The following is a 27,328-nucleotide window of genomic DNA, read 5'->3' as shown; positions in this document are numbered from 1 at the left end:
AAGTAGAAAATCCCTTCTGTCAATACTTTATAAGATCCATGATTTCCTGAGCATTCCTACCACAGGGTAGGTCAAGACCCCTATATAATTTAGTAGACAGTCTTTCTTCGTTGCTTTCCGTCCTTCTCCCAAAATCATCCCTTGTTGGGCCAACCCTGTCATGATGAATCTCTTCATATTAAGCTGGACAATCCATTCATTGCCAGCCTTTACATGAACCTTTCCCAGCTTGGCAGGTCCAACCAGAGCTTGAATCTGCTATCATAGCCTTTAAGAAACTTGTGTCATCTCTGTGCTATAATGAAACATTGCAGTAGGATGTTAGTGGAAGAGTAGGTCCCTTGTTTGAAAATATCCAGTATTAGCAACCTCATGTAGCCTGGTACATGGTGACTAGTACTAGATTAGGTAGTAGTCTGGTGAAAGTATAAGATCATTTGTATTCCTTGCCATGGTTCTCTGAATAAACATAGTGGTCACCTTAATCAATCAACATTTAATTTCTACTATGTTGTTGAGTATAGGTGATGTTACCATACCAGAGCAAATAACCCAATCAGTTAATAAGCATTTAGTAAGCCACAACTATGTGTCACGCACTATGCTAAATATTGGAAATACAAAGACAAAAAAATGAAACAATTCCTACTCTCCAGACTATTGAGTGAGACACTGTGTGTATACACACATATATATACATATATGTGTGTATGTATATGTATGTATACATGTATATGTATGTATATACAGAAAAATATATATAAAATGCAAAGTAAACACAAGGTGTTTCAGGGATGGAAGGTACTAGTAGTTAGGGGGATCAGGAAAGGTCTCATGTGGTAGAATTGAGGATGGTATTAAGGTTAAAAATTTGAGACACTGGAAGAATTGTGGGGCCTTTGACAGAAATAGAGAATATTAGAAAAGGGGTAGGTTTGAGGGTAAAATAACGAGTTCTGTTTTGGACAAGTTGAGTTTGAGATGCCCACCTGGTGATGTAGGACTGAAGCTTAGAGAAGAGATTGGAACTAGATATACAGATCAGAGGATCACCTAGAAGAGAAGAGGAGGGGACCCAGGGCAGAGCCTTGAGGAACATCCACAGTTAGGGGACATGACATGGATGATGAGTCAATAAAGGAGAAGCAGAAAGAATAGTTAGACAGGTAGGAGGAGAATCAGTAGGAAAGTGTCATGAAAATCCAGCGAGGAGAGGGTATTCATGAAGAGAGGGTCGTCAACACTGTTAACGCAGAAAAGAAATCAAAAAGGATGAGGACTGAGAAAAGACTCACATACGTCAATTGTTGGTTACTTGGAAAGAGGAATTTCAGGTGAACAATGAGTTTGGAAGGCAGAGTGCATGAGGAAAAAGCACAAATGCAGTAACAAGGATGGTATGTTTGTAGGATGGTAGTTCGACTTGAACAAAGAAATTAGCAGACGGTAAAGCCAGACAGGTATGTTGGGGACAGTTATGAAGGGCTTCACATGCCAGGGTGAAGGGAAATAAATGCAACTTATGGACTGAATTAGATGATCTCTGAGGTGCCTTCTAACTCATATTCTTGGACTATAGGACTTAATGGTAGGAATAGGTGGCTATTATAGGGTCTTAAACAGTAGTGATGAAGTGTTGTCTTGCTTAACTGATACCATGATGTATTATAGTGACATTGGGCAAGCCATTTGTTCTTTGTGGGCCTCAATCCTTCTCCAGGTATGAAGTTGGAATAATAGAGTGAAACTTGGTTAGAGTCCCTTTCCTGTTATATTTTTCTTCCAATTAAGCAATTATCCTTTCATCTACCAAGTAAAGGCCTATAAAAAGTAATTTACCATATAGCAATTAACCAAACATCTTCTCTACCTGTAATTGAAAAAGCAGTCTTCTGGAAACAGTTAAAAGAACAGTTTCATCCTTTCTCCTAAATAATCTGCATAAAATGCTTTGAGATCCCTTGGATGCCATAATACAAGGGCTTCTCATTGTGTAAAGGGGGTTTCTGAGCATGAAATTGTGGGTCTAGAGGGGAGGAGAGGGCAAAGCTAGTCTTTTAATAAAATTGGCTTCTGTAAACTGCCAAGGGTATGATTCTCAAATGCAGACAAAGGCTACTTTAACACAATGACCAAAGAGCCTCTCAATTTAGGCAGTTCTTTTTTTAGAAAAATTCAATGTTAGGATGTTTGGTGTCTTGTAGATCAAAAGTCTAGATGTTTAATGGAAATTTGAAATGAATTAGCTTGATAATTTGCCATTCAATAGCTCTATGGTAATTTCTACTACAGAAGGAAAGAATGAATAACATACATGTATTTGTAACGTTATTCCCAAAGCTAAATTTCCAAGTAAGAGCTTTAATCTGGATTACTGGCCAGTGATAAATTAAAATATATTTGCGTTTGCATAGCATATTTGTTAATAGTTAGAATTTGGGTAAATCATTTTACCTTTCTGGATCTTGGTTTCATTGTAGATAAAAAGAAAATCAGACTAGGGGGTTTCTTAGATCTTTTTTAGTTCTAACATTCTATGATTCTAAGAATTTATCATTTCTGTGATTGTATAATTTAAAATTTTACTTTCTGTATTTATAGCAAGGAGACTGGCTCAGCAGTATCTTTGATGCAGTAATGCTTCTGATCAAGGCAAATCTTACTTAAATAATTAGCTTTGGGAATAAAATTGATTTGTCTACCTCAGCCTAAAAATGTCAGCATTTTCAAAAGCTGTTGTAAATGTGCGAGGTGTCTTAACCAAAGCACAAGGCTGTTGTCTGAATAGGAAAGGTTAAGGGCAAATAAAACCAGTCCCAAATTTATGTGTCCTCTCTTGATGCTTACAAAACAGGACCCTACCTTCCAAAACAACACGCTGTCCGAAGGAAGACTAGGTGAGAAGCTGGTTTGCTACCATGGTAAGAGGGTCCATCCCACAGTGTCCACCCAAAGGCCATTCTCCACCATTGAGAACATCACCTGGACTTTCCCCTTCCTCTCTGCGGACAGAAGTCCCTTGGAGACATCCCACAAGACTACAACAGTGTCTCGGAACCACTATGCCAGCTTTGATGACTTGTGGCTGGAGAAGCAGCGGAAAAGGAAATTTAAAAAACAGGCCCATTTGGAGAGGGGGGTGCATGCTGGGACGCTGCCAAAGGACCTGGTCAAAGTAAGACACTCTCCAGCCATCTTTCTTTGTATCTGGCCTTGTACTTATTCCTACTCTCCAGCTGTGCTTGTCATTTTCTGCTGTCACCCTCCAGTCTCTCTTAAGCTGTATCTTGTCTCCGCCTGGCTCCTGACTGTCTGGAGTAGTGGCAAACAACTATGTGGTAATCTCACCATAGGATAACAGGTGTGTGTTTTGTGGTAGTTGTTTCCTGGTGGCTGTTTTGTGTTTGGTGTTTCATGCTGTCCTTTCCCTATTATGTGTCAAATTTCTCCTTGTGGATATGTGGTCATTGAGTACTGACTATATCTCCAGCCTGCTGTTAGATGCTATAGGGAATAGAAAGACATCGTCCCAATAATTAACAAGCTTATAGTCTAATTGTGGTGTCAAGAGAATACATAATGAAAATTAATATGAGCATTATATAATAACAGAAGACCACCAACATATATTCCTAGGGAGTACATAAGGGTCCAATATGTCGGAATGGGAAGAACAGCATCGAATAGTGGCTAGATTGTTGGATGTGGATTTGAACCCCACGTTAAACACTTTAGCTGTGTATTCTTGGACCTGTCACATAACTTCTTTGAGTCTCAGTTTTCTTCATCTGTAAAAGAGAGCAGGGCATTCAGTGATCTCTAAGGGCCCTTCTAGCTCTAAATATTTGATTCCATGATTTGTAGTGTTTGAATCCCAGCTCTGGTTTGTGACTTCAGGCAAATTGCTTAACCTTTGTGGGTCTCAGTTTCCTCATCTGTAATATAAGAGCAGTAGACTCAATGACCTTCAACCTTTAAATTGATGATCCTATGATTTTAAATGTTTGAATCCGATCTCTCCCAATTACTACCTTGTGATCTTGGGAAGGTTGCTTAACCTCTTTGGGTCTCAGTGACCTCATCTGGAAAATGAAAGGTTGAGCTAGTGTATCACCACGATATCTTCCAGCTCTTAATCTATAATCCCATGAATGGTACAGACACTAAGTCCTATGATTTTGTAGGAGGGGAGAGCAGTATAGGCTGGAATGATCAGGGATATAGATGCACTCAAGTTCTGAAGGCTTTGGATAGAGAGACAAGAGATGGGGAACACCTTTTGGGAAAGGCGGGAGAGCGTACATGTTGTGAACAGAGGGAAGGAGAGAGTGAATGTGGAGGTAAGTAGGAACAAAATGTATTTTGAGCCATAGTGAGTAATGTCTCTAGGAGCAGGTTGTGTGGGGAGTAATGGGAGAGAAGATTGGAAAGGCAAGTTGAAGCCAGATTGTGGCTTGTGGGGAAACTTGAATGTTGGGCTAAGAAAGGGGTGAAGCACACACACATACTTGTAGGTTTACTTTCTAATGGTGGCCATTGCAGGGAAGTGAATGCAATGATAATAAGTCACATTCATTTGCTAATTTAAGGACTATAAAACATTGCTCAAAACAAACTCTGATATGGGTAGCAAAAGCATGTTTATTTCCTATCTATGATTCTTTAATGTAAGATAACGTAGGATATTTTTCAGATAGAAATGACACCCAGAGATACTCATATGCAGCGTTCCTGTAATTTATAGTCTTAGAGAGTTACCTAAGACACCAAGGGGTTAGAATCTAACTAATCCCTTTAATAAAAGGATTTGTTATGTAAAACTTGGACTCAGTCAAAAGGCTGTACCCAGGGGCCTAGAAGGCCGCATTGAGGCCACAGGTTCCCTTCCTAGGTTAGATGATTGGCTCATATACTCTGTATGAGTCAAAGGCAAGACTTGAACCCAGATCATCTTCTTGCTAAGGATGGCCCTCTATTTATTATACCATATTGCTTCTGGTGAGTTTTTATTATATACATTTTGTAGTTAAAAAAATCCTGATATTCAAAAAAGTTTAGCGATTTACCCATGGTCACTATACTAGAAACCGTCAAAAAGGGCATTTGAACTGTGGCCTCCTGACTCTCAACTTCAAATCTCTTTCCATTAAGAAGAAATATTTTGACTTTTTCTACTCCTTCAAGGAAAGGCACATAATAAAAAATAAAAGCAGTGATTTAGAATTCATGCTAATCCCCTTTTTATGGGTCTAACATTCACTTGTGTACTATAGAATCAGACTCAGAGCCAATATTTGGAAAGTCTAAATATCCCCAGGAAACATAAGGTGATGAGGTTTGGGGACCTGGCTTTTACCAAGGCTATGAAACTTGCAGAAAATACATAGTCAGACTCAGTCTGTGGCTCAAATGTTATTATCTTTCCAATAAAAGTTTGCTCCTGTGTCTTGTGGTCTAGTCCCGGCTTTTTTTTACCCCCTGTGCTCAGATTGAGTTTCCAGAAACACTAAGGTTGTGCTTTTGAAGGTTACTATGGTGACAGGATGTTGCTCAGGTGTTTTAAAAGGTGCTAAATATGACCTACTTTGAAAGGCTCCAAATCAGGGTGGGAAAAAACGTCTATCACTTGTGTCATTTTTAAAAACTTAACAGTAATACTTCAAAGAGCTGTGATTTCATTGGCGCAGGTACTCAGTCCATCAACACAGGTTAACAACCCCTCAATATCCTAGGAGATGGGTTTTAGGGATTGTCCAGCCCCCAGATTCATCATTCGGTAGCCAATCAAGTGACAAGCTTCCCCGTGCTCAGTTTGTATGTCCTAGGATGACAAATGTATAGTCGGTTGCTGGGCAGATATTTGAAGCCTTCCCAGGGTGATAGGACCAGCCAGAGTTTGTACTCTGGTGGCATGACTTCCCAGAGTTACCTCTGTGCCACACTGAGAAATCAGAGGAAGGTTTTGGTGGAGGCATGTCTTGTCTTGTTTTTAAATTTAAAATCTTAAAAGAAAATTTGAAGAGAGAACTGCTGCAGGCTATCAGTGTGCCATGTAGGAACTATTTGACAGTTATTATATACTATTTGTTATAGGCCTGAGACTCCAGAGATGGTATCTACCCAAGGATGGGCCATCCTACTTTCTATGAATGGCTACATGATGGGCCCCTTGAAATTCTGCTTTAATACTCTCCTAGCCCATTCCTGAGCCTCCTTCTGTCTCTCTAGCACTTGTTCCTTTGAACTCTGCCCTTCCCAAGATGTTTATGCCTCGTACTGTCAGCCATGACAATCTTAATAATAGCTAATAATAATAATACCTAGCATGTATGTGGGGCAGCTAGTATATAGTGTCAGGCCTTCCTGATGAGTCTTCCTGAGTTCAAATCTGAGCGCAGATACTTAATAGGTGTTTCGCCCTGGGCAAGTCACTTAACCCTGTTTGCCTCAGTTTCCTCATCTGTAAAATGAGCTGGAGAAGGAAATGGCAAATCACCGCAGTATTTTTGCTAAGAAAATCCCAAATGAGGTCATGAAGAATCAGACACAACTGAAAAATCCCTGAACAACAACAAAAACATGCATATAACACTTTGAGGTTTACAGAACACATTATGCATATTATCTCCTTTTATTCTCACAACAACCCTGGGAGATAAGTGCTATTATTAAACTCATTTTACTGATGAGGAAACTGGAGACAGAGAAGTCCAATCGCTTGCCCAGGGTCGTACAATTAATTAGTATCTGCAGCAGGACTCTAACTGAGGTCTTCTTGACTCTAAGTCCAGCTCTCTATGTGTTACATCACCTAGTGTCATTGTGACTCTAGAGTCACCAAGCCCTGCCCTCTCAGAGTGATCCATACTTGAAAGCACAAATTCTTTTTTGTGTCATAAACCCCTTTGATAATCTGGCCAAGCTTATGGATGACTTCTGTGTGTGTGTGTGTGTGTGTGTGTGTGTGTGTGTATTTTAATAATAGAAAGAAAAGTTAAATTTCTGTTATAGGTTAGTAAAAATAAAGATGTAAACATTTTTCCATGTAAGTTCACAGCCCCCCTAAAATGTGTCCATGAACCTCTACAAGGAGTTCGTGGATCCTAGGTTAAGAAGCCCTACTTTTAAATGATCTCTCGCAGTTCTTGACCCACTCATCTTAAAACTCCTTTTCCCCATGTGACCATATGCCAAGAGCAAAGCAATCTGCTCAAAGTTACTTTCCAGTGGTCAGCCCATTCTACCTTATGAAAAGTCAATCCCAGTGAAACTGATAAAGTAAATTTTTTAAGCAGCTACTGTGCAGAAGGATGACTTCAGCTGATCTTCGGAGGAAAGCACCTAAAGTTTGACTGGATAACTAATAATACCGCTACACGTAGACATATACACATACAATATCCACTTACATATGCATATACATGCACACATACATACACATGTGTGTGCATATACACACAGACACACCCTCACGAGAGGAGCTTTCTTATGAAATTCCTTTAAGATATTGATGGGGCATTCAGGAATGAGTGGCAGCTGCCTAATAACCCAGTTGAATGCATGTCTAGTGGTGGAATTTAAGGACAGATATTTGAGGGGGGCCGATGGTACATAGAACTGAAAAAACAAACGTTAGAAAAGTTTTTTGATTTAATTTATTGATATAATTGATTTTGTTAGTTAAATTTATGATATAATAGTGATTTTATTTATTAGCACAATTCAATAAATGTAACTATTTCTTTTAAAATTATCAAAGGGGAAATATATGACTATAGGAAGGAGGCAGAAGGGGGACAAATAAGGAAAAAAGAGATCATCATTCATCTTATGTGAGGTAATGTGGAGCATTGGAAGGAGCCGTGGATTTTGAGCCAGAAGATCTAGGTTCCTATCACAGCTGTGCTGTACTGTGTGGCTTTGAGCATGTCAGTCAACCTTTCTGGGGCTCATTTTCTCTATCTGTAAATGAGGGGGTTGGATGAGGTTACATCTAAGATCTCTTGATTTAAGAGCCTATGATCTCTGCCTCCTCTGGTGAAGGACGTCCAAGGATTCTCAACTTTCAGTTTTAAAGGAAAAGAAAGGCCAAGTCATGATTCAGTAGAGGACGACATGGAGAAGAAGTGAAAACTATAGCCAGTTAGTAGGCCTGATTCTCTAGGAGTGGGTCAGTGACTGGCATTACTTTCCTAACCCTGCGAATGGATCCTTCATGTCAGGGTGTTGGGCATACATGAGCTGCATACTTTTTAAAAGAGGGGCATGATCATCTTTTGTAAACTCAAAAAATGTAACTGCTTTGGTAAGGAGGTAGACAAAGCTTCCTGGATGTCAGCAAGGCATTTGACAAAGCTCCTTATAGTATGACTCCTCTGAGAGAGGATAGAAAGAAGTGGGCTGGATGCTAATACAATTAAGAGGATCCTGAACTGGTTGAATGACTAGGCCTAAAGAATACTAATAAATGGACCAGTGTCAGGTTCCTGTAACTACAGGAAGAACCCCTTGGCCCTGTCCTGTTCAACATTTTCATCAATGATTTGGATAAAACCACAGAAGGTATATTTAGGGAATTTGTGGATAATGTATAACTAGGAGGGATAGCTAATATGTTGAACAAGAGAATCCAAATTTAAGAGGATCCCAGCAAGCTAGAATCATGGTCCAATACTCATTTCATATATATGTATATATATATATATATGTATATATATAATATATATGTATGTGTATATATATGTATGTGTGTATATGTATGTCTATATACGCACATATGCATATTTTAATGAGCATATATATTTTAATAGATGATGCAGTGGATAGTGTACTGCAACTAGAGTCAGGAAGACCTGCATTCAATTCTGGCCTCAGACACTTACTAGCTGTGTGACCCTAGGCAAGTTACTTCACCTCTGCTTGCCTCAGTTTCCTCATCTGTAAAATAGGGATAATAATAGCACCTACAACTCAGATGTTTTGACTGTAAAATGAAATAGTACTTGTAAAGTGCTTTGTACCTAAAAGTGCTATGTAAATGATAGCTATTATCGTTATTATATTTATATTCAAAAATTCAATTGAATGGGGATAGGATGAGTCTAAAACACCTGTCTTTTTTTTTCTTCCATGAGTGACTTAACAGCAATTTATGTTAAAAATAACGGGTGTTTTAGTTGGCCACGAGCTCGATATAAATCAAACGTGAGACATGGTAACTAATAATAACTTACATTTACATTGCATGTAATGCAAAGCACTTACAAAGTGCTCTGCTCTCCTTTAAACAATCCTGTCAGGTAGGTAGTACAAGCAATGTTTTCATCAGTTAGTTTACAGGAGAGGAAACTGATTTGAGTGGCTTCCCCACAGGTCACATAGCCAGTAAGTGGCAGAGCAGGTCCTCACACCCAGGTCTTTTGATTCTAACTCCATCACGCCATGCTGCTTTCCATGTAACCTTAGGCTGCACAAAGATAGCGTCCAGTTCAAGGAAAGTACTAATCCCACAAAACTCCGCACTGGTCACGGCATAGCATGTATTGAGCTGGACACTGAGGCACTAGAATATACGAAGAAAGGAATGACCAGGTCAGTCAGAGGATTGTAAACATATGCTATGATGAACACTTGGGGAATGAGGAAGAGGATCTTTAGAACATGATAGGTGTCTTCAAATATTTGGAGGACTGTCATATGGAAGTGGGGTTACACTTGTCCTGTGTCACTCCAGAAAGGCCAAAGTAAGACCAACTAATGAAAGCTATAGGGAGGCAGTTTTCAGCTAAATATAAGGGTCAACTATTATTAGAGCTGCTTAACTAAAAGGAGCGAGCCCTGGATCACTGAAAATATTCCAGAGGAGGCTGAATGACTGACCATCTGTCAAACATGGTATGGTGGGGGAGGAAGAGAAGTAGGAGGAGGGTGGATTTCTGCATTAGGTGGACAGTTGGATGTCTGAGGGTCTTTCTAACTGTAAGATTCTGTGATTCTAAAAGTCTATCCAAGCTAGGAAAGGAGTTGGTAGCCCCAGGAGCTAATCCTTGCATCATCGCCAGCTAACTATATGTTACATTGGACAAGGCACTCAGCCTTTCTGCATTCAGTTTCTTCATTTGTCAAATGACCTAATTTATTTCACTAAATTTTTATGGGGAATAAAATGAAAAAATGGACATGGAAGCCCTTAAAAATTAGAAGTGCTATACAAAGATAAGGAAGTATGATTTTTTTTATTCCCTCTCTCTGAAATGAAGAATAGAAGAAAACCCAGCCATGTCTAGTGATAAATTGAACAGAGAGTTTTAATTCCTCCTACTTGTGAGATCAATATAATTGTTAAAAAATGAATACTTCAAGAAATGGTTTCTATAGAAATGGAAATTATCCATTGTGTTCTTCATTAAGGCCTGAAAAATGTGGTCAGCATCCCACAATTTTATCTGGAGATTTGGGAGGGGGAGGGGGCCCTTACGGAGTTACTGCCATCAGCTTTCCATTTAAAAATTACCCGGGTAGAAATCACTTCACTTCAAGCTCTAAATTAACATGGAAATGTAGCTGATCAGCTCTTGATTACCGCCCTACCCCCACCCCCAATCCTACATGTTGATCATTCAAACCCATGTATAATCCAGAAATAATTTCTGCAGAATTTGCCTGTTCACATATCAATCAACTAGTATTTTATGGATACAAATTGTGTTCCTAGCCCTATGTAATCATCAGATAATAAAGATAATAATAACTATTATTTATAAGTTACTTTAAGCTTTGCAAATCACTTTACATATATTCTCATTTTCATCCTCACAGCAACCTTGTAAGATAGATACTATTATTATCCTCATTTTACAGAGGAGGAAACTGAGGCTAAGAAAGCTTAAGGGTCTCACAGCTAGTAAGTGTCTGAGGCAGGATTTGAACTCAGGTCTTCCTGATTCCAAGTCTAGTGTACAAACCACCTAGCTGTCTCAGGGAATATCTGAGCTAGAATGGACCTTAGCGGTCATCTAGTACAAGCTCTACAGTTTTACAGATGAAGAACCCTCTGAGACTTGGATAGGGTCACACAAGCAGCAAGTAGCAGAACCCAGAACCAAATCCAGGTTGCCTCCATATCCACTTTTTTCTACTCTATACCATTCTGATTGAGAGTTAGGTATGTATGGGGACAAAGGAAGACAGATTAAAAATGTGTCTGAAAAGGGGAGGGGGAGGAAAAAAGAAGTTATGGACACAAAAAAAGACCAATGTGCCATAAATCAAAGAGGATTCCCAAAGCCTCAGTCTGATGACAATAGAGGTCTTGGGGGAGGAAGAGAATGGCAACCACTGATAAAGTATTCCCCAGGTGGTTGAAAATTGTCTGGATGGCAGACCACTTTTGGTCTTCTCACAGGAATAGGAATCCCCAATAGGGGATGCGAGGAAAAGGGAAGACAAGGTCACTTCTCTAGCATCAAAGTGTCTAGTTGGGGAGACAAGAAGCAATTACAACAATTAAAGAACAAGACAGTATATAATAAAGTGCCAAGAGGCTTGGTACAAACAGCAAGAAAAAAGGAGACTACTTAATATGGTGTTAATTAGGCAGTATAGGCAAGAAATGCAAAACAGATTGGAGGACAGAAGAACCAGAGTGAACTAGAGTCATTAGGGAAATTTTCATGGAACTTGACTTGGGTCTCATAGGATTTGGAAAGGCAGAGAGAATGAGAAAGGGCATTTTAAGCAGGGGGGAATCAACTGAAAATTTAGACAGGGATGATTTTGTTTCTTTTCCATAGTCAACATTCAGATATGGTATAACTATAATTAGACAGTTTATTTTGTGGCTTATAGATAATCAGTCTCATGACTTTGCAGTCAGGTTAATTTGTTAAAAAAAAAAAAGCATTTTCTTAAATCCAAATTCTACTCATCCTTCAAAGTCAAGTTCAGCAAATTACCTTCCCATCAGATCATAGGACTTATACGTGAAATAGACCATTGAGGTCACGTAGCTCCATCTCTGCATTTTACTGAGTGAACTGAGAACCAAGAGAGCTAACAAACATACCTGAGGTCTCACAGATAGTAAGTTCAGGGACCGGGATTTGGATACAGGTCTTCTGATCCTAAATCTAACTCTCTGTTCAGCTGTTATAACATGGTGCCTCTTTTAGTTAACTTTCCAGGAACATTGCAACCTGCCTCCTCTGAACTCCATTTGTCTATAGGCTACTGTCCATATAAATTGACCTAATATTTGTCATACATTGCCTTGAATTGGTAGTTATATTTTCCTGTACCTATGTCTTATTTCCCCAGCTAGATGAAAAACCTGCCACTAGATCGTCCTCTGGTCTTATGCCTCCTGTAGCACCTAGCAAAGAGCCAGGCGTGGGGTAGACACTCAAATACTTGTTTGAAGTTGATTAAGGGAGGGCCTGGCCTTGCACGTTCTCAGAAGCTTTAGCAAACTGGAGGGAGGGCTGCTGTCTGGATAGACATGCAAGGTGAGACATATATTCCTGTGGTTATATTTGTGTGCTGAGCCTTTAGCAGTGAAAACAGTGCCCATACTCATTATGAATAAAGTCAGGGAAGTACCCTGCTGTCATGGAAATCACACTCACCCAGGAATCAGGAAACCTGAGTTTAGATCTTGGTCCTATCATAACAACAATAACATTTACATAGCACTTTCAGGTTTGCAAAGTGCTGTATTACACATCTCCACATTTTGATCCTCACAGCCACCCTATGAGATAGGTGCTATCATCATTATCCCCATTTTACAAATGTGGAAACTGAGGTACAGAATGATTAAGTGACTTGCCCAGTGTCTGACATCAGATTAAAACTTAGGTCTCCCTGATGCCAAATCTAGCTTGCTTATCCATTGCACCACTAAGCTGCCTCATTAACTTGCTGTTTGATCTTAAGGAAGTTATTTCCCATCTCTGGGACTCAGTTTCCCCTTCTGCAAAATGCAGCCTTTGGACTATACCTCCTTCCATCTCTAAAACCCTATGATTTAATGACCTCAATGGCTCCTTCCAGCCCTAAAATTCCACGGTTTTAGAGTTGAACAATTTAGCCCTGAAGGAAAAGAACCTAGACTAAAGTCAGAGCTTATGATAAATTCCTTACTTGTGAAGAATAGTACATCCTGCCCTTGTCACAGTCCTGTTCCATCTCTTTCCAGCTTTCTTTCTCCTTTTGTCTCCTCTGAACTCCTTTGCCCCAACAGAGCATCTAAGGCTTTACTTTCTTTTTAAAAAAATATTTTTCCTTTCCACGGTGGTACCTCAGCCCTGGTGGTGGTGAATAGAGGGAGAAATAACTTTGTCACCTTCCCAGAATCTACATGTGGATAAAAAAGACATTTTTATGTTGAACTGACATCAGTCCTCTGGTTTCATCTCCCACAACAGAATGGAAAAATTTCAAGGTTCCCAGTTAAGAATGGGCATGATATTTGTGCCAACAAGGCCAGAATCTGTCATTAATCAGGAAGACCAAATTTGCACTCAATACCTTCCCAGGTCTCTTACCCCCTTTTCTCTCAAGGACACTTCTGTTCTCATGCTAACACCCCTGGCTACTTAGAGATCCTAAATGAGAATGCCTCCACCCTGGCCTGAATTTCCTGTGTAGCTTGGAGTAGATTCGCTATGTCTTTTAAGACCCTGTTTATAGTTAATCCTTTGGGAAAGTAATGACATATGATTATGGGTTAATGTACTACTCTTCCCACAATATAAAATGTATTTTCATCATTCGCATTTAAATATGAATATTAGCAATTGCTTGCATTTATATACTGAGCACCTTCATCAGAACAAGCCTATATGAGAGTTTATACAAATTTGGTTATTCCCATTTTACAGTTTATCATTATTTTAAAAGCCAGGAGACTGCTTGCTATAACCTTTAGGAATGAAGCTCTACTGTTGGGAATTCAAATACTGTGATAAACCAGTGGGGAAGAAAAATATGCTTAATAGAATAATTATAAAGATATATGTGAGAAGTGGCATGGTTCTAATGGCTAGAGAGAGGCTAGCTTAGAGTCACAAAGGTGTAGTGTATACAGCACTGGACTTGGGGTTAGGAAGATGGATGTTCCAATTTTGCCTTAGAGTCTTACTAGCTATGTGGGTCTATCTGGGCCTCAGTTTCGTCATCTGTGAAATGAGGGCATTGGGTTAGATGGCCCCTAAAATCCCTTTCAACTCTAAATCAATTATATAACCTGGATTCAATTGACTCAGAGTGGGGAAGACCTGGGTTCAAGAGTGACCATACAAGAAGTCACTTGACTTCTGCGGGTCCTCAGACAATTCTCTTAAACCAAGTTGCGAAATGAATTGCTAATTTGTACTGGTAGCAGAGTTTCTACACTGAGTTTCTCCACATTCTGCACTATCTAGTAGAGCTAAATATTGGACCAGCTCCATTGAGTTAGATTTCCATACTGCAGTATAATGAACTGAGGCAAGGATTGGGGGGGAGGGAGGAGAGAGGAGGAAGGGCAAAGTTAGGACAGAGATGCTGCTATCTCACTATGCTAGACTGGATATTGACCTTCTTTCACAGGCTCTGGCTATATTTTATTCAGATCCACCCATGAAGCAACTCAATAAGTATTAGCTGATGATTTTTTTAAATCCCTAGACGTAATAATTTATGAAATAGGAATTTAACACTGAAATGTCTTGGTGAGGTTTTGTTTATTTTTAATTTTTTGTTTCAGCAGCATAGAGCTGCTGCAAATGAAACACATCTTTATGAGAGGGGCCAGGGAAAGGCACTAGATCTGTGATTTCACTGGTTTAGGGAATTCCCAGGTGAGGAAATTCCCTCTACCAATTCAAGTCAGCACCTTCTCTGCAATTCTTAGTCTTAGAGATGCCTAAAAAACATTGCCTTGCTCAGGGTCACCCAGCCAGCACATGTCAGAGGCTGGATGAACATCAGCCAGCCAAAACTTTCTGGTGTCAAGGCCGGCCAGGCTGCCTTTATGTCCTTAAGAAAAAAGTAAACAGAAAAATTGGGGCTCCATGAAACTTATGAGGATTGTAGAATCAATCCTACTAGTCCCTTCAGAAGTAGAGAACTCTGCCAATGGAACCAGCAGGACTGGACCAATGAAAAATTGTGAAGGCACCAAAGTTGGGGTTTTTGGGGACGGGGAGAGAAGGGAGGCCTACCTTTGTCTCCTTAGCCCCTCATCCCAACCCAGGCACCCCAGGTCCTCATGTTGCCTGAATTGTTTTGGTCAGGGAGGAACAGACTTAAAATGGGATCCCTCCAAGGAGTATATGCATTAAAAAATAAGAGAGCTTAACTCTAAGAAAGCATCATTAAAGGTAAAATATGAGGCACCGTGACAGACAGTGGGTGATGTTTTTGTTTTGTTTGTTTTGGCAGGGAGCCCTTTCCCACATCCTTCATGTCCTACCACATCAATAGCCATTCTACCTGGGGTGGACAAGATATGAGGGGAGAAGGGAGGGGGCAAAAGAGAAATCGATGGCAAGAAAATAAATCTTAGTCCACTTTCCTCTCCATCTTCAGGCTCGCATGAAGATGTCCCTTACTTCCCCTGTGCCTTTAGACATTCTTGCTCTGAAGATACAGCCATTCTCCCAGAGTGCACCAACCTGTTTGGACCACAAGTGCTGGAGTGAGCACAACCCATTCTCTAGTAAGTACATAATTTCCTTTTCACTTTGGTGACACCTACTTCCTTTTAGCAGGGAAGGCTGGCAGGGGTCTATTTTTTGTTGGGGCCTACAGACTGTTTTGTTGGTTTGTTTCACAGAAGGATGTGATGGTGATCCATTCCTACTCTTGGCAGAGAGGGACTTAGCGGTTATCAAGAAAAAGGATTAGTATCAAATTCCATTATAACAAATGCTATCACAGAAGAAGTCTCTGTATAACCAAACACATCTTTCAGGCAGGATTGCACAATGGAAATTTTATTTTAAGCTCTATTTAATAACAGACATTTCTGGCTCAGCCAAATAGCATAGTGAGGTCTTCGGAGTGTGTTATAATTGGGATTCAACTGGTATTAAAAAAAACTATTTCATAGAAATTCTTCTTTCACATTTTACATGCTGACGGATGAAATTGAGAATTCTTCCATTTGCAAAGCATTGGCTTCTTAGCTATGTATGGCCACAGCAGGTTTGGACTTGGTTTTTGCTTGGTCTAGTTAAGTCAGAAGGATTTAAATTTTAGCTCAGAGAGATAAGAAACTAAGAATATTTGGGAAAGATTGTAAGCTGAGGATCGCAAATTGGACTTTCTAAGTTGGAGGCAGTTTTCTACCAGAAGGAAGGGATAAGGTATATGCCCACCTACGTGCAATATTCCATTAGGAAAGCAGGGTGGGGAGCATTTTGTGGGTACTTTTCATGGAGGCAAATAACCAGGAAATCTACAAAATACTTGGCAGCCAGGGTCAGTCCACAAATTATGTGGAAGCTTGAGTCTCAGCCTCTCCCCTGGTGGAGAGAATTTATTGGAGACAGCTGAGGCTGTGGGGAGGAAGAAGTTATCATAGATTGACCAAAAGAGAGAGAGGAAGTCAAAGTTCAGGCTCTTCTCTTTCTGAGCCAGCTTTTGCCAAACACTGGCTTTGGTGTGAGACTGGGATAGTGCTGGAAGAAGAGTGAGGGCTGCCTTGCTTCCACACCATGCATGTTGGTGTGCCTCTTGTTCCCTTCAGCTGCCATCCCCATTTGGCCTTCTAAGACTGAAAAGCAGTGGGTTATCCCTTTCCCCTCTCACCCACCATTCACTCCTATGCCCATCCTATGAAGGACCAGGAGCTATTTGCCACTCGAGTGGTGTGAGACGGATGATCTTCCCAGCTCTGCCCCTAAGACCAACAGTTGGGGGGGGGGGAGGTCACATTGCTCAAATTTACAAACTTGACCTCTGGATCAATCTCAGCATTCTTCCCTTTCCCAGGAACAATGGGAATGAAATGCCACAGCTGGGCAATAACAAAAGTCCCCTTCCTTAGAGAACAGAGACCTCCTCTCAGGCTAAATCCCATCTCTCTCCTCCCCCTTCCCCCACTCAACATGCTACATGCATTGGTCCCATGAGTCTTTGCTTGTGAGGTCGCTGCCTTCAAGAGTGAGAGCTGATAGCTGTGTTTATTCACTGAGTCATAATAGTCACAGGAATTAATCCTTCCTTAAAGCAACGTCCCTCAAATATTAAACTCTATAGATGGTGTCTATAAATCCACCTCTTTTTTAATTCTCCCTTATCTTACCATCTTCCTCAAACCCAGCTGTCCCTTCCCAAGGCCAACCTTCAGCAGAAGGTTGACACTGGTCAAGTTTATCCTTGTGAAGGATACGCCTTGTAAATTGGAGCATCTTCTAAATGACCAGTGTGAGCCCTTTTGAATATTATTTACCATGTATACAGTTTAAGAACATGTGGTGCTCAAACTTATATATTTATCTGCTCTTGCAGGTTTGTAGCCTTAATCTCAAATTTGGAGACTGTCAATATTTTTTCCCCAGCAGTAAAGGAGCCATATTTTTATGCTGCATTGTCCAGTTGGTTTTATTCTGTTTTCCCAAATATAGCTGGGCTCTTAAACTAATACTCGGCAGTAATCAATAGAAGATTTTTGACAACTTTTTGAGGTATTTAAGGCAAATGAATATTTTCTAATAGGAGCACTTTATTAACTCAAATATATAGAAGAGTAACCAACTATCTAAGAAAAATAGGAGAGGAGACTATTCAAAATAAAGTTTAGAATCTTGTGTGCTAGAATTTGGAATACTCTATTAACATGCTCTTCTTGCTTGCCTCATTTAAAGTTTAATACTCAAACTCAAATAAAGTTTTTAAAAACTCAAATAAAGTTTCATACTCAAATAGACCTTTTATTTCAGTTATAATGCAGATAAGTTGGGATTTTTTGCATGTTTGAGTAAAAAAAGGAGAAAAGCCTAAAGATTGGTATTCCTTGTTAAGCTGGGAAGAAAAGATAGCTTTCCTTTTCCCTCTTATTCCATCTGTTCCTTTTTTCTATTTAACTCTTCTTTCCCTATTCTTCACCCTTCTTTCCTTTTCTTTTAAACAGAAACACAGCCCTTATGCATAAGTCATGTATCTGTTAGCTACAACAACTGGAACACAGATGAAATGAAGAAGACAAAAAAGTGTCTGGTCATTTAAAATAAGTGTCCAAAGTTAAGGCTCTAAGTTATGTGTGCCCTCACTCAAAACCACCCACTCTTACTATGCATACAATTAATAACCTATCTGGCACTTATATAGGGCTTAGCAAGCTTTACAAATATGTCATTTTGTCCTTTCAACAAACCCAGGAGTTAGGTGGTGTTATCCTCATTTTATAGGTAGTAAACTGAGGTAGACAGAAGTTAAATGACTTGCCCAGAGTCACTCAGGTATTAAGTATCTGAGGCTGGTTTTGAACTCATATCTTCCTGACAACAGGTCCAGCGTTGTATCTATTTACCATCTAGCTGTGATCTAATAGGCCCGAATATTTGATTCTTATGTTCACATATGAGAGGCAGCAACCTAGATGGATGGAGCTTGCTAGTGACAGATACCAAGAAAGAAAGGGGAGACATAATGGCTGACAAGGAAGGAGGAGACAGAAAAACTATTAAAAAGCAGGCATAAGCACAGTAGCCTAGTGTCATTTAGTCCCAGGGCAAATAGCTCCTTCACACTTCAATACTCACCTGAGAGTACCACATGGTACAATAAATACTTATAATAATGATTCTGAGTCATCAACAAAAGTTAAATCATCTGTCAACTATCAGTCACCAAGCATTTATTAAGTACCTACTATGTGCCAAGTACTGTACCGAGCACTGGGAACATCCATAGAAGAATGAAACAATTTCCACTCTCAAGGATCTTACTTGTAATGAGGGAAGCCATCTATCTAATCTATGTAAATATACACACATATATACTATATGACAAATATTTTATATTCTTTAATAATATCTAGCATTTATATTATACTTTAAAGTTTACAAAGCACTTTACAGTTAAGCTTTACAAAGCACTTTACAATTATTATCTCATTTGATCTTCATAACAATTCTGGGAAGTAGGTACTATTATTTTCCCCTTTTTACAGGTGAGGAAACCAAAGCAAACAGAGGTTAAGTTATTTGTCCAGAGTCACACAACTAATGTGTGAGGCTGGATTTGAATTCAGGTCTTCCTGACTCTATCTCTATCATTCTTTCATTGTACTACCTACCTGTATCTGTATCTATATCCATACACATATATACATGCATATAAATGCATATGTATATATTACATATTTATATACACATGTCATTTATATACATGTAAGGAATAAAATATAAATAAATAGAAGGCATTAAATAGAGGGTAGTTGGGAGGAAGGCATTAGTAGTTAGAGAGATCAGGAAAGATGTAGAGATCTACATCTACTTCATGTAGAGTGTAGCATTTGAGGGGGGTGGAGCCAAGATGGCAGCTGGAAAGCAGGGACTTGCGTGAGCTACCCCCCAGGTCCCTCTGGGGGGTATAAAAATGCCTATAAAAATGGCTCTGAACAAGCTCTAGAACTGCAGAACCCACAAAATAGCAGAGGGAAGCAGGGCTCTAGCCCAGGACACCCTGGATGATCACTGGGTAAGGTCTATCATGCGAAAGTGGGAGTAGAGTGGAGCAGAGCCCAGCGTGAGCCATGCCTGGACCAACCAGACCAGGAGCCCAGTGGAACAGGCCCTACCATCCTGAATCAGTGAGCTGTGGCAATTACCAGACTTCTCAATCCACAAACACCAAAGACAACAGAGAAGAACTGCAGAACCCACGAAATAGCAGAGGGAAGCAGGGCTCCAGTCCAGGACAGTCTGGATGGTCGCTGGTAAAGTCTATTGCGCACGGAGCTGGGAGCAGAGTGGAGCAGAGCCCAGAGTGGGTGTCGGCAGAACCAACCAGACCGAGAGCTGGGCGGAACAGGCCCTAACTCCCTGAATCAGTGAGCTGTGGTAGTTACCAGACTTCTAACCCACAAACACCAAAGACCACAGAGAAGTTAGTGGGAAAAACTGCGGGAGACAGAGTGAAAGGAGTTTGCAGTTTGGCAGCAGAGGTGGTGCAGCTACAGAACTACAGCAGCAGTTGCTTCTGGCCCCGGCCCACCTGGTGGGAGGAATTAAGTGGCTGATCAGAGCAGGAGTGCAGAGCCTGCTTAAGATCTGAGTCCAGTCCGGGTTGGCGGTTCTTGGGGGAGGAGGGGCGCTGGTGTGGCAGAGCTGGCTGTATAGAAATAGCTCTGAAAACAACAGTACATCCCCTCAAGCTTAGAACAAAGTACTCTCTATTCTACAAGCAGTCATACCCCAACGAAAAACCCAAGGGTCAAGTAGTTGGCTGGGAGCATGGCCAGGCAGCGAAAATGGACTCAGACTCAGACTTTGGAATCTTTCTTTGGTGACAAAGAAGACCAAAACATACAGCCAGAAGAAGTCAACAAAGTCAAAGAACCTACATCAAAAGCCTCCAAGAAAAACATGAACTGGTCTCAGGCCATGGAAGAGCTCAAAATGGATTTGGAAAAGCAAGTTAGAGAAGTAGAGGAAAAATTGGGAAGAGAAATGAGAATGATACAAGAAAACCATGAAAAACAAGTCGATGACTTGCTAAAGGAGACCCAAAAAATACCAAAGAAAACAACACCTTAAAAAATAAACTAACTCAAATGGCAAAAGAGCTCCAAAAAGCCAATGAGGAGAAGAATGCATTGAAAGGCAGAATTAGCCAAATGGAAAAGGAGGTCCAAAAGACCACTGAAGAAAATACTACCTTAAAAATTAGATTGGAGCAAGTAGAAGCTAGTGACTTTATGAGAAATCAAGATATTATAAAACAGACCCAAAGGAATGAAAAAGTGGAAGACAATGTGAAATATCTCATTTGAAAAGTCACTGACCTGGAAAACAGATCCAGGAGAGATAATTTAAAAATTATTGGACTACCTGAAAGCCATGATCAAAAAAAGAGCCTAGATATCATCTTTCAAGAAATTATCAAGGAGAACTGCCCTGATATTCTACAGCCAGAGGGTAAAATAGAAATTGAAAGAATCCACAGATCACCTCCTCAAAAAGATCCCAAAAAGAAAACTCCTAGGAATATTGCTGCCAAATTCCAGTGCTCCCAGATCAAGGAGAAAATACTGCAAGCAGCCAGAAAGAAACAATTTTAGTATTGTGGAAACATAATCAGAATAATACAAGATCTAGCAGCTTCTACATTAAGGGATCAAAGGGCTTGGAATATGATATCCTGGAGGTCAATGGAGCTAGGATTAAAACCAAGAATCATCTACCCAGCAAAAATTGAGTATCATGCTCCAAGGCAAAATATGGATTTTCAATAAAATAGAGGACTTTCAAGCTTCCTCAGTGAAAAGACCAGAGCTGAATAGAAAATTTGACTTTCAAACACAAGAATCAAGAGAAGCATGAAAAGGTAAACAAGAAAGAGAAATCATAAGGGAGTTACTAAAGTTGAACTGTTTTGTTTACATTCCTACATGGAAAGATGATGTGTATGATTCATGAGACCTCAGTATTAGGGTAGCTGAAGGGAATATACATACATACATACATACATACATATATGTGTATATATGTGTGTGTGTGTATATATAGAGACAGAGGGCACAGGGTGAGTTCAATATGAAGGGATGATATCTAAAAAAATCAAAGGGATGAGAGAGGAATATATTGAGAGAGGGAGAAAGGTAGAGATAGAATGGGATAAATTATCTTGCATAAAAGTAGCAAGAAAAAGCAGTTCTGTAGGAAGGGAAGAGGGGGCAGGTGAGGGGGAATGAGTGAATCTTACTCTCATCGGATTTGACCTGAGGAGGAAATAACATACGCACTCAATTGGGTATCTTACCCCACAAGAAAGAAGGAGGAAGAAGATACAAAAGGGGGGATGATAGAAGGGAGGGCAGATAGGGGGAGGAGGTAATCAAAAACAAACACTTTCGAAAAGGGACCGGGTCAAGGGAGAAAAATGAGTAAAGGGGGATAGGATAGGAAGGAGCAAAATATAGTTAGTCTTTCACAACATGAGTATTGTGGAAGGGTTTTACATAATGATACACATGTGGCCTATGTTGAATTGCTTGCCTTCTTAGGGAGGGTGGGCGGGGAGGGAAGAAGCGAGAGAATTTGGAACTCAAAGTTTTAAAAACAGATGTTCAAAAAAAAGTTTTTGCATGCAACTAGGAAATAAAGTATACAGGCAATGGGGCATAGAAATTTATCTTGCCCTACAAGAAAGTAAGGGAAGAGGGGATGGGAGGGGAGTGGGATGACAGAAGGGAGGGCTGACTGGGGAATGGGGCAACCAGAGTATATGCCATCTTGGAATGGGGGGAGGGTAGAAATGGGGAGAAAATTTGTAATTCAAACTCTAATGAAAATCAGTGCTGAAAACTAAATATATTAAATAAATTTTAAAAAAAGAATGTAGCATTTGAGCCATATCTTAAAATGATAGTCAAACTATTCTGTTAAGGAAGGCAAAGAAAGTATATTTTGAAATATTTCTATTCAAAATAATTAAATAAATGTTTTGGAGCATGAAATAGTAAACTTCAGTCTTCTAGAAATGTCATATTCATATGGATTCCTTCCCCAGTTTTGTTAGATACAGTAAGTGTTGCCTTATGCTACTTTAACGTGGTGCTAAAATAAGTATAGATAGCATCATCCATTTCTCAGGGTGATACTCACCTTCGGTGTCAAGTAGTGGATAGATGTCTGGCCTTAGATTCAGGAAGGCCTGGATTCAAATCTTGTTTCTGACACATACTAGTTATGTGATCATAACTTCTCAGGACCCTAGGTAAGTCTTGGACTACAAGATATTGGCCATGTTGCAAATCTGAATTTTTGAAGAGAGTTTCCTCACCAGAAGGAAGGAAGGAAGGAAGGAAAGAAGGGATAGAAAGATGGAGGAAGGGAGGGAGGAAGGAAGGAACAAAGGAAGGAAGGAAAGAAGGAAAGATGAGAAAAGAAAAGAGTATTAGAGCTGAAAGTAACCTTAGAGATCATTTCATCTAATCCTCTCATTTTGTAGGTGAGAAATTGAAACCTAGAGCTGCTTAAGTAGAAAGGTCTTAACTAAGGTCATATAAGCAGAACTCATAATTCTGTATCTCAAAATTATCCAGAGTTGTAAAGAGGTTGCAGATCAGTTATTGAGAAAATGTTATCCCTTCCTCTTGGGGTATAATGAAGGAAGAGATCTGGGGGCTTTGTGCCATCTGATTCTGACTGCAGCTCTGGTACTAAGGAAATGTGCCTGTTGGGGGAGCTCTGAAGTCCCAAGTAATGCTACCTTGTTACAACTGAAAATAGTATCTCAGAACCAAAGGTGGCTGGAAATTCCTAATTTTAGTGTAGCATGGAGTTAAGGCACTCAGGCCTACCTCACTGAAAACAGCCTTGAGAGAGTTCGGCTCCTGATTCTCCAGATGTATATGACTGAGGAACTAAATGTAAGCTATTTGCTTTACCAAAGATTCATAAGATTTCTTTAAGCAGAAAGCTGCCTCAGAGCATATTGCTGATAGGATTCAGTTTACAGGATTTTTTTTACGTGCAACTATTTGGGAATCACATAAAATGAAGGAACACAAAAATAAACCTGCCATATCTTCTATAGGTCAGGTTTAAAAATATTTAAAGACAAGTATTATGCTCCTCTTCAGTCTTCCCTCTATGTTTTTGACTGTGGTATCACCCTCTCTTCCCGGATACCCTTTCTTCTCTAAGTTTTTATGATGTAGCTTTCTCCTGGTTCTCCTCCTGTCTGACCATTCCTACATTGCTTTTGCTCACTGATCATACATATCATAGAGCCTAACTATAGGTGTTCCCCAGGGGTCTGTCCTGGGCCCTCTTCTCTCTCAATACTCCCCCTCTTGGTGACCTCATCAGATCCCATGGCTTTGATTCTCATTTCTATACTGATGATCCAAAGATTTATATAGTCCCCTCTCCCCACCTTGGCTGTCCAATGAGTGTCAATCCTACATCAGTTATTGTTGATTGGATGTTCTAAAGACATTTTAAAGTGAATGTGTTCAAAACTGAACTCTTTCTCCCCAAAACTTTTCCCTTTCCCAAACTTCCCAATTTCTGTTGACAGCCCCATCATACCTCCAATATCCTTGCTTCATAATCATTAACTCCTCATTCTCATCCTTCCTATACAATCAGGGTCAACACCAGCCCTTTCTCCTCTACAACATTTTTTCATCTGAACTCTTCCTTTGCTCATGGGGCTACCACATTCGTTCAGGGCCTTAAGACTTCTTTCTCAGATTATTGCATCTAACTCCTTATTAGTCTTCCTGTCTCAAGTGTCTCCTCATTCCAGTCCATTCTATTCACTGCCACTGCTGCCAAAGTGATTTTCCTCAATTGCCTATCTGACCTTCCCACTCCCCTCCTCAGTAAACTTCAGTGGTCCCCCATTGCCATTAGGATCAAATATAGACTCCTCTGTTTAGCTTTTAAAGCCTTTCACAGTCTGGCCCCAACATATTTTTCCAGCCTTCCTGGATATCACTCCCCCTTCTGACTCTATGATCTAATCAAACTGGCCTGCCTTCTGTTCCTCACACACACATACATCCCTCCATCTCCTTTCTCTGTGCCTTCATAAGATTTCTTTCCTAGTGCCTGGACTGTACCATCCCCCACCTCTGCCCCATAAAATCCTTCTCTGCCTTCAAGTCATAGTTCAAGCTCTACTTTCTACAGGAAACTTTCAATTCCCCCAAACTACTAATATCCTCCCTCCTTAATTGCCTGCAATTTAACTTTTTTGTATAACTTTGTATTCTCTTTATATTTATTTTATATATACTTATATACCTACTTCTCATCTTCCCTTGATCCCTTGATCATGAAACTCCTTTGGAGGAGCAATAGTCTCATTCTTTGTATGCACAGAGCCTCGAACAGTGCCTGACCATAGTAGGTGCTTAATAAATCTCTCTCTCTCTCTCTCTCTCTCTCTCTCTCTCTGTATATATGTGTATATATATATATATATATATATACATACACATACATTATATACATACATACACACACATATATGTCTCCCAAAAGAGCCTTCAAAGTGCCACAAGTTACACTGTTAGAATTCCTCCTTTGGATTAAGGCAAATATGCTAAAAGAAGACAGACTATTAGAAAGGGGTAAAACTTTTAGCTTCTATTAATCAGTGAATCCACAAGTATTTATTAAATGCTTACTGTATGCTAGGCACTGTGCTAAGCGCTTGGAATACCAAAAAAGGCAAAAAGACAATCCTTCTCAAGGAGCTCAGATTCTATTGGAAAGATAACATGCAAAAGAAGTGTACATATAAGAGATAAATAGTTTAAATTGAAGCTAGTTGGATACATTAATATAAATCAGCTTATTAAGAAACCTGAGGAATTGATTTTGATGGGAAAAGGAGGTCACAAAGGTCTAAGAGTATGGGAACAGACTAGGATGACAGAACTAAGCAGAAAATGCTGGTACCAGCTGTGAGGGTGGCACAACACAGAGGGCACTGGCTTTCTGTGTGTTTACAAATAGGGTAAAGGGTAGAGCTACAGAACAGAGCAGATGGTGAGTAGGTCACCAAAAGAGAAAGTGAGAGGTGGGGCAAGCCTGCTGACTTCAAAATTAAGACACTCTCGTTTAATTAATGTGCCCTAAGTTTTGAGGCCAGCCTGAGAAAGGGATAAAGTACTAATTTCTTTGCTTTTTTGCCCTTAAGCTACCTGGATGTGTTCTAGGAACTCAGGGGTAGAGTGGGAAAGGACTGATCCTTATAGCTGGGATCCTTAAAAAGATTTGGGAAACATCAGCATAGAGATGATAATTTAAATCCATAGGAGCTGATGAGACCAGCAAGTGAAACTTGGTTCAGGTTAAAGTCTTAGGGACAGTTGTGGTTAGTGGACAGGATCTGGATGCAGATCCACAAAGGCTAAGCAGGAAAGGGCAGTGTCATGAAAACCTAGAGAGAAGAGAATATCAAGGACATGACGGTGGTCAACAGTATCAAAGGCTATAGAGAGCTCAAGCAGGATGAGGATGCCTATGTCTTTGGAAATCTTAGGATCCAGTGGGGGAGACAAAACTAGCATCCATGGAAACAGCTAACAGTATAAGAAAATATATGTTCCAGGACTAGACTGGTTTATACTCTTTTAAGTGCTACAGGAGTTCAGAGTGGTTCTTCTATTTTCTAAGAACCTCTCTAATCTTCAGGGATGACCCTGCCTGGCTCCTGTCTGGACTAGCTTGGGAAGGTGTGGCCAGATGTCAGACATTCTCCAAATAGTCCTCTATGTAACCTCCCTATAACTCGAGAAAAGTGATGAACCAGGAGCTTCAAAGGCAGGACGTCAGCTATGTTCTGATTTAGTTTTCTGTCTGAAGGGGACTTTCAGGGTTTTATCTGGGCCATCATTCTCCAGACCTGAACCCACATCATTCCAAACAAGTAACTGTCTACCCCTCTTTATTGCTCAAGATCTCCAAAGGAAGTAACTCCACAACCTCCCTTGTCACCACATCAGAATTTCTCCTTGCCTTACAGGCAAGGAAGGCCTTTCTAGGGTCTAATCTAAATCCCTGCTGCTACAGTTTAAATTCATTCCCTTTTGTCCTGTTAATGGAAACAGGAAATAACTTCTCAGAGTCCATTAACACCAAATCACAAATATCTCTGGGGTAGAAAGGAGCTGTGGAAATTGAAGGTATTAATCACATATATAGTTATATATACATATGTATATATTTATTTGGGAGAATTAGTTATTGAGACTCAATGTGTCTAGCTTCTCTCTAGAAGATGAGAGGGAAGTATATTAGTTAAGAGGCAGCATAGCATAACTGACAGATATAGTAGACCCAGCATTATGAAGACCTGGTTTGGTTCTGCCTCTGACAAATATTAGCTTTGTGACCATGACCACATCACCAATCTCAGTTCCTGAGGAGCTTCAGAGGGAGTTTCCGTATTGGGAGATGCACCATACCAATGAAATCCTAGGTCCAGACCAAATAGATGCATGTATACATAATTTATTTTACTCCTTAATTTGGAAATTGTAAATAATTCAAGCAGGGCTGGGTTAATTTTCCTTTGCACTAGAGATGAAGAATGGGTTTATGAGTAATGGTGGTCAGCAGCAAGGGGTGTTCAAGTTATTTAATGTAAGCTGTTT

The 27,328-nt window shown here is 40.0% G+C and overlaps 1 protein-coding gene across 1 annotated transcript in view; it reads left to right on the top strand.

The window, feature by feature from the left end:
• Nucleotides 1–27,328, top strand: part of ARHGEF4 (Rho guanine nucleotide exchange factor 4) — a 259,078-nt gene that overhangs the window by 11,412 nt on the left and 220,338 nt on the right. The window contains exons 2-3 of the mRNA XM_036744438.1: nt 2,855–3,175; nt 15,571–15,700. Of these exons, the coding sequence (XP_036600333.1) occupies nt 2,855–3,175; nt 15,571–15,700 (451 nt within the window). The remainder of the gene's footprint in view (nt 1–2,854; nt 3,176–15,570; nt 15,701–27,328) is intronic.

Source organism: Trichosurus vulpecula, chromosome 2 (assembly GCF_011100635.1).
Source record: "Trichosurus vulpecula isolate mTriVul1 chromosome 2, mTriVul1.pri, whole genome shotgun sequence".
Classification (NCBI taxonomy): Eukaryota; Metazoa; Chordata; class Mammalia; order Diprotodontia; family Phalangeridae; genus Trichosurus; species Trichosurus vulpecula.
The sequence above is the reverse complement of the archived record's forward strand: the minus strand, read 5'-3'. Positions and strand labels throughout refer to the sequence as shown.